The 8,274-nt window shown below is 45.9% G+C and overlaps 3 protein-coding genes across 3 annotated transcripts; all 3 read left to right on the top strand.

Annotated features, from left to right (window-relative positions):
* Window positions 1–1,775: 1,775 nt before the first annotated feature.
* Window positions 1,776–3,638, top strand: LOC135499971 (uncharacterized). The gene has a single exon (XM_064791049.1). It carries the CDS (start codon window positions 1,776–1,778, stop codon window positions 3,636–3,638), a length of 1,863 nt encoding a protein of 620 aa, XP_064647119.1.
* A 186-nt stretch (window positions 3,639–3,824) lies between these two features.
* LOC135499970 (uncharacterized) lies at window positions 3,825–4,487 on the top strand. The gene has a single exon (XM_064791048.1). The coding sequence runs from the start codon at window positions 3,825–3,827 to the stop codon at window positions 4,485–4,487; it is 663 nt and encodes a 220-aa protein (XP_064647118.1).
* Window positions 4,488–4,650: 163 nt separating this feature from the next.
* LOC135499969 (uncharacterized) lies at window positions 4,651–7,107 on the top strand. Its single transcript, XM_064791046.1, has one exon. The coding sequence runs from the start codon at window positions 4,651–4,653 to the stop codon at window positions 7,105–7,107; it is 2,457 nt and encodes an 818-aa protein (XP_064647116.1).
* Window positions 7,108–8,274: the final 1,167 nt, after the last annotated feature.

Here is an 8,274-nt window from a genome sequence, read left to right as displayed (position 1 = left end):
TATATCGCTACAACATGCCAGCAGCAGCACCTTCAGCAACAACAAGAGGGGCAACATGGAGCGTTCCGTAAACGCTCCAGTTGATTACTATTTGGGGCGAGGAGACGATACAGGCTCAATTGGAGGGGGCTCGCCACAATAACCAGATATTTTCGCAAATCGCCGTGTCCCTCTCAATGTCAGGATTCGAAGGATGTGATGGCAAGCAGTGCCAGGAAAAAGTGAAAAAAATGAAAAAAAAGTATCGTGAAGTTCTTGATAACAATGGCCTCTTTAGAGAATTTTACTTACATTCCTCACTCAAAAAATAGGAGAGTAGCGCTGCTGACAGCGGCCGATGTGGACACCAGAATTTGGCCTGGATATTATTGCGCGCAATGGAAATGGTACAAAACAAGTGGGCCGGGTCCGGACCGAGCACGGCACAGTTGAACATTAACAGATTGTGCGGTAGTGGAAAAGGGCCTATAGAGTGGATGATCTTTTGGATAATTACTGAAGTCAAAATAGTGTTTCAACTCCTTTAAGTCTTTAGTTAAGTCATCAGTATTAATGTTAAGTACAAAGGAATCTGTATCTAGATACAGTAGTTCAATATTTTTCTCACCAAAGTACGGTTGAAGAACTTCATAATAGAATTCATACATTAATAATTTAGAAATTCAAGTACTGAAGCTCCTATGTAGATTGGTTTGTTGAATTTCATTGATGTTTTCCTCATGCTAATAGCAGCATTCTGTTCGTCAAATACGCATATCGATGAAAACCTGGGATTGGCCATTACACTCCTGGCTCTCTCCCCGTCCGTTACCAATTCTATTTCCACCCTGTTCCTTACATTCTCACAAGTCTTTCCGTAGAAAGCATTATTCATGAGCTTGAAATAGTCTTTCTCAAAATCAGTCTTAGAATCCATACGTCTTTTAGTATTAAAATCAATGTATGGTGCTAACTGTGTCGTGTCTACTTGCTCAGCTATGTCACAACCGGTCCTCCTGGAATTGGTCCTGGAGGAGACTACTTTATGTAACAACGACAACAGACACATTTATCGGAAAGCCAAGGGGTTTTCCTTTTTTCTGATGCTGTATAAGACAGCTTGATTTGAGGCTCCTGCATGAAAGGCATGCATTGTTTATTGGCGGGTTGAGGAGCAAAGTGATGTAAGTCATTTTGGCGGTATTGTTAAATGTATATTTACACCTCAGATGAGGTGTTTTTGCCTGCCAAAGGGGCAGCGGTTTCATGTAAAAATGGTGTTCGTCTGTGTTGTTCCCGGGTTTTAGTCACGTGCTTCGTGCGAACTGATTTGTCATCTATTCGGTCTTTATTGTCTAAATACCTCTGTTAGTACATTGATTAACATAAGTTAAACCATAGATCCTGTAATTGGAGGAAGTTCCTCTTGTTTTTAGGCTCAAGTAAGGGCACAACCCCTGTCCAATTTCTATCCTGTGTTGCATGTGCACAGTACAGTGTACATTGTTATAGTGCGTGGTGTTTCTCGCAGGTGGCAGCACCGTATGGTGTCTTCAAGACGTCCTGTCTTCAGGTTGTGACTTGATGAGATTTGTTTTTAGTTGTAGTTTAGAGATGTATTGACGCTGTCATGTTATTTGTCTTTACAGTTTCACCTCAGGCAATAGAGGTAAAATACAAGAGTTTACCAAATGAGAGTTATCTTCCTTTATAATCCTACGAGACCCGCAATAACGTCGTGAGCGGACGTTACAGTGAAAATCACTCCATACGAAGGGTGAAGAAGAAGATTGAAGATGGCGACTGCCAATCCTCTGGATCTGCTCACGCGAGCTGCTGCCCAGGAGATGGAGCGGTTGGATAGAGAAATAGCTGATCTAACACGTGAAATTACCATCAGAGATGTTAGTCCCATAGCTGCGACACCAGGACGTCGGAGACCAGTACGTCTGGAAGAGGAGGGGGTGGTCGCTGAACCGCCCAACTCAACACGGAATGACGATGCTGCGACTGGAACAGCTGCATCACCAACTCATCCAGCTCCTGCGAATGAGGCGGCTGCAGGGAGTGTTCCTGCTGCCGAGACCGAGCTGTTAGTGGCAGTAAAGGAACTTTGCACTATGTTGTGTCAGACTCAGAGAACATCCGGTAATGTCACAACCGGAGCAAACGAAAGCATGACTTCTGCAATTGAGCAATTGGCACTAAAAAGCGCACTACCACCACTTGAGGTAGTTAAGTTTACCGGGGATGCTACCGAGTATTTCCGCTTCATAACAAGATATGAAACGATGGTTGGGTCTCAAAACCTAACTGAGGCTCAAAAGATGGCGAGACTGTTGCAATTTGTTGATGGGCGGGCCAAGCGTTCCATAAGCGGTTTTGATGGTGTCCTAGGTGGTCTTGCCCAAGCATTAGAGACTTTAAAGAGACGCTTTGGTCAACCACATGTAGTGGCCGAGGCCTGTGTAGAAAAACTGATCGGGGGACCAAACCTTGATACAAACGATGTGCAGGGACTCTGTGACTTTGCTGATAAGTCGAGAACCTTGTTTGAGACTCTGAAAGGACTCAAGGCTGTTGGTGAAATGAACATGTCTAACATGCAGAAAATGTCCAGAAAAATGCCCGTTCGGCTGCAGGTGAAGTGGCGTGATGAGGCACAGCGTGTAAAACGAGACACGGGCAAGCTGCCTGGTGTAGAAGTCCTTGTCAGGTTCATCGAGAGGGCGGCGGAAGCTGTGAGTGACCCCGTCTTTGGTAAGATTGCTGACAATCGGTCAAATAGTGGTAAGCCGAAGACGACACAAGGAAAGCCGACATTCGGGGGTAAACAGGACAACGCTAGACCTGTTGCCTCTACGTTTGCTACCAGTACCAGCACCTCCTCATCACATCTGAAATGCTATGATTGCGGAGACAACCATAGGCTGGGGGACTGTGAAGTTTTCAAGGCCAAGGACCTGAAACAGCGTGCCGCTTTTGTTAAGACACACAACCTGTGTTTCAACTGTCTGGGAAGGTCCCATGTATCCAAGGACTGCAACGTTAAGGTGCAATGTCAAGTTTGTGGTAAAAAACACTCTACGTTACTACATCGCTACCAGGTGAGCGGAAATGCCAATTCAACTCGGCCTCAGCGAGTACAGCAACCAGTGAATGCCAATTCTACTGGGGTGTGCACTATAAATTCGAACGTCCTGCAACGCAACAGTGGGCAAGTGGCCCTTCAAGTGGTTCCGATAAGAATATACGGTGAAAGTGGTACAAGTCTTACTACTCTGGCCCTGCTTGATTCTTGTTGTCAGGACACATTTGTCAAAAAATCCCTAGCAGACAAACTACACCTCCACGTTGCAAGTTATGAGCCAATTGAGATTCAGACAATGACTGGCATTGGTACGGTTCTCAGTGGACATGTCGATTTTAGTGTAGAGGGGGCAAGTAACCCCATGAGAAGAGTTCAAATTCGAGGCAGGGCAGTAGAAGGCCTGACTGTTAACTCTGTTCATCCTGGTGACCTACAGAGGTGGGACCATCTCAAGGATATCAAAATGGTGGACGTGGAGATTCCTGAAGTGAACCTCATCTTGGGCGCCAACATCCCTGAGGTGTTGGTGCACATCGAATCCAGACTTGGAAGAAGTGGTGAACCATAAGCCGTAAGAACGATCCTTGGTTGGAGCGTCATTGGTCCGACTGGGAATGGTAAACGTAGTACATGCAGTGTGAACTTTGTAAGTAGCACACGCAATAGTTTTGCTGTCAGGACTGAGTTTGAAAAGGACAGTCAGTTGTCTCAATTTTTGGAATTATATAGCCTCGGTGTCAAGGAGAGCCCTGGGATGTCTGTTGAGGATAGGAGAGCTCTGAACATCCTACAAGAGAGCACCAAGCTGGTTGATGGCCGATTTGAAGTCGGGATGCTGTGGCGAGAGAAAGACTTGTGGCTCCCCAATAATAGGAGCACCGCTGAAGCCAGGCTGAACTCCCTAAGGCGCAAGTTGGGAAAGGACCCCGAGTTGAGTAAGAAGTACGCAGAGTTCATGGCTGGGCTGATAGAGAAAGGCTATGCAAGAAAACTTACCGTAGAAGAAACACAGACTACCACTGACAAGACTTGGTATTTGCCGCATCACTCGGTTGTGAATCCAAGAAAACCTGGAAAGGTGAGAGTGGTCTTCGATGCAGCCGCATCCCATCGCAACGTCGCCCTCAATGACCAGCTAATGCAGGGACCGGATTTGATCAGTAGCCTATTGGGAATCTTGATACGGTTCAGAGAGAGACCGGTGGGTCTCGTCGGAGACATTGAGGCAATGTTTCTCCAGGTGGCTGTGCCGGAGGAAGACACCGATTCGTTACGCTTCTTATGGTGGCATGACGGTAATGTGAATGGCCCGGTGGAAGAGTATAAGATGCAGAGACACATCTTCGGTGCCCGAGACTTTACCGGCATGCTGCAATTTTGCGTTGAAGGAGACAGCAAAATCATGCACTGGCTTTAGTGAGGGAGCCCGTGAAGCCGTCTTGAAGTCGTTCTATGTTGACGACAAGGTAGGATCTGTAGACACTGAGGACATTGGCATAGCTAGGATCCAAGAAGTTAGCGAAATAGTTGCTACTGGTGGGTTTCACATTCGAGGATGGATAAGCAACAGCTTGGCTGTCATGAAGTCTGTACCGGAGTCTGTTAGAGCAGGATCAGTGGTCAACCTGAACTTTGATGAGTCACCAGTAAATAGGACACTAGGCATGGAATGGGAGGTGAGACGAGACGTCTTCAAGTTCAGTGTAACGCTAGCTGAGAAACCAGCAACAAAGAGAGGTGTCCTGTCAACTCTCAGTTCCCTCTTTGACCCCATGGGACTCATCTGTCCTGCTGTCTTGAAGGCGAAAAACATCATGCAGAATCTCTGGAGACTGCAGATTGGTTGGGACGAGGATATTCCCCCAGAGGCGCAGCGAGTTTGGGATGAATGGAAAGCTGAATTGTCCAATTTAGCTAAGATAAACATCCCCAGATGTCACCTGTCACAATCCATGGACCACCTGCTGGAAGTATCCCTGCATAGCTTTTCCGACGGTTCCACCATTGGTTATGGGATGTGCTGTTATCTCAGAATGGTCTATGAGGATGGGACCATTCATTGTTCTCTCTTGTTGGGGAGAGCCAGGTGTGCTCCAGTGAAGACAACTTCAATACCAAGATTGGAGCTACAGGCGGCCAGGCTAGCAGTAAGGATCTGTCAAACCATCCAGGATGAGATAACGTACAACATCAGCTCCCTGGTGTTTTGGACTGACTCACAAACTGTCTTGAAATACATTGCCAATGACAGCAGACGTTTCAATGTCTATGTTGCTAATAGAGTGGCAGAAATCAGAGATGTGACGAGCGTTGATCAATGGAGACATTGCCCAGGAGTAGAAAATCCAGCCGATGACGCCTCCAGGGGACTGAGCCCTATGGACATGAACATGCAGCATCGTTGGTTTCGAGGACCGGAATTTCTATTGATGTCAGAAGATAGCTGGCCCCAGAACCATGCCGATGTGACAGACCTTTCAGCACAGGATCCAGAAGTAAAGCACTGTACAGCAGTCCATGTGACCAGTGTGACTGAAAACACTGAAGGAGAGGCTGTCCTGCAGTTGGTTGAAAGATCTAATTCCTGGCAAGAGCTGGTACAACAAGCAGCATTGGTCATGAGAATGGGACAAATATATGCCACCGAAGACGAGTGTACGCCCGAGACTGTGAAAGAAGCCACAGAATGGATCGTCAGAAATGTACAACGCCAATATTTCGCCGAGGAAATAAGAAGACTGCAGGAAGGGAATAATGTGAAGGCTAGTAGCAAAATTCAGAGCCTAAGTCCGGTGTTGATAGACGGCATTCTACGAGTGGGCGGGAGATTGGAAAATGCGCCGACACTGACTTCAAACGAGAAATATCCCATCATCTTACCCAAGGATAAGACTGGTCGATTGGTAATGCTTGATGCTCATCAGAGGCTGGCACATGCCGGGAGGGAACAGACCTTAGCAGAAACCAGAAAGGAGTTTTGGATATTAGGAGGACGTCATCTGGCTAAGAACATTATTAGAAACTGTTGCGATTGTCGTCGTAGAAACGCCAGACCAATGAAACAGGTGATGGCAGCGTTACCAGAATTCAGACTCGTTCCCTTCCAACCAGCTTTCACCACGACTGGATGTGACTTGTTCGGTCCCCTAGAGATCAAATGGGGCCGCAATACGACTATCAAGAGATGGGGCTGCCTATTTACGTGTTTAGTTACCCGAGCAGTGTATTTGGAGATGGTACAGTCTCTAAGTAGTGATTATTTTGTGCTGACACTGAGACAGTTTATCAGCAGGAGGGGACCTCCAGAAGAGATTCGATGTGACAATGGGTCAAATTTCACTGGCGCAGCCAAGGAGCTGGGGAAGGCCAGAGAAGAGTGGAATCAGCAGCAGATTGTGACGGAGATGCAACAGAAGGGCATTAAGTTCATATTTTTGCCCCCTAATGCCCCACATATGGCCGGTGTATGGGAACGTCTGGTTAAGGTTTCCAAGAGACACCTACAAGCACTTTCTGGTGGATATTTGTTGACAGACAACGGTCTTCGAACTCTGTTAGCTGAAGCTGAGGCCATCATGAATGGACGACCACTGTGTCCAGTATCAGAGGACCCAAAGGACTTTGAAGCGCTCACACCCAACCATTTTCTTGTTCAAAGAAAATTGGTAGGATTACCTCCAGGAGTTTTTGTCAAGGAAGACGGTCTCTTACGTAAGGAGTGGAGAAAGGTCCAATGGGCAGCAGAGCTCTTTTGGCAGAGGTGGTTAAAGGAATACCTACCGTCTCTTCAGCACCGGCAGAAATGGAGGACGACTCAACGAGATGTACGTGTTGGCGACCTTGTCCTTCTCGTGGAGGATGGAGTAAAACGAGGTCAGTGGCCCCTGGGCCGAGTCACCAAGGTTGTATGTGGCCAAGACAATCATGTCCGATCGGCATTTGTGAAGACCAAGCATACTGAATTGCATCGTCCAATCGTCAAAATGTGTCTCCTGGAAGCAGCTGAGGACGATTCTTCCAAGGATGATTCTGAGTAGGAGCAGTAATTATGAGACTTAAGACGATTCTCCGCTAGACGTAACGGGAGAAATTCATTCATTCTGGAGAAAACGTCATTGTGTTCAGAAACCTGTGTTTAGAAAGTTCTGTTTGATATTCAAGGGTTAAAATTATCTCTTTTGCATAAGCTCATGTTGCAATTTGAATCCAAGTTGACACCTTTAAGCCTTGCCTATTCATGGGATGCACATTTTTAGGGAAAACTGTTCATTCACTCAATATCAGTCAATAGTTGACTGTTTTCTGGGCGGATTCAATCTGTTAAAATTTGTCTATTGTCAAGGTTACAGGTTGTCAGTTTTGGAGGCAAATAGCACTCATGAGTTTTAGACTGTACCAGTGATCATTTGGTGATTTGTGAGGGTGCAAGTGAATTACTGCTCTCTATTTGAAATTCAAGGATAAAAGTTGCGGATTTACAGTAGTGGGATCAGTAACTGGAAATTCAGTACTTCAGTTGCGTAAATTGACTATGTTAGGGTGTAGGCGGATCGCTGCCCTCTTCATAGTCTTGGGGTTTGTTTCATGGTTATAATGTTTTATAAGTTCACCAATTCAACATGTTTGCAAGTGACAATTTCGTTATCATATATATTAGTGGACAATCAGCCGAGACACTGCCTTGAAGTCTGGATGTTTTGAGGCAACTATTTTATGGACAGTGAATGAAAGGATTCACCTGTTAGAGACCTAAGTTTGAGTAGCCTTTTCGGAGGCAGGTCACACCTGTAAGCTTCATTTGAACTTGTGTGATTCATGATTTGGATTCTAGTCTACTTTGAACTTGTGTGATTCATGATTTGGATTCTAGTCTACATTTTGGAATTACTCTAAAGTCACTTATATAAGGTTTATTGTGATGTTGGTTTTACAGACACTCCTGTTTGGTTTAACAAGCTCCTATAAGGTTAGTTCGCTTGTTGGGGCCGCTGTGTCGTGTCTACTTGCTCAGCTATGTCACAACCGGTCCTCCTGGAATTGGTCCTGGAGGAGACTACTTTATGTAACAACGACAACAGACACATTTATCGGAAAGCCAAGGGGTTTTCCTTTTTTCTGATGCTGTATAAGACAGCTTGATTTGAGGCTCCTGCATGAAAGGCATGCATTGTTTATTGGCGGGTTGAGGAGCAAAGTGATGTAAG

This window comes from Lineus longissimus, chromosome 15, assembly GCF_910592395.1.
Source record: "Lineus longissimus chromosome 15, tnLinLong1.2, whole genome shotgun sequence".
Taxonomy (NCBI): domain Eukaryota; kingdom Metazoa; phylum Nemertea; class Pilidiophora; order Heteronemertea; family Lineidae; genus Lineus; species Lineus longissimus.
Note: the sequence above shows the minus strand (reverse complement) of the source record. Positions and strands in the feature narration are given on the sequence as shown.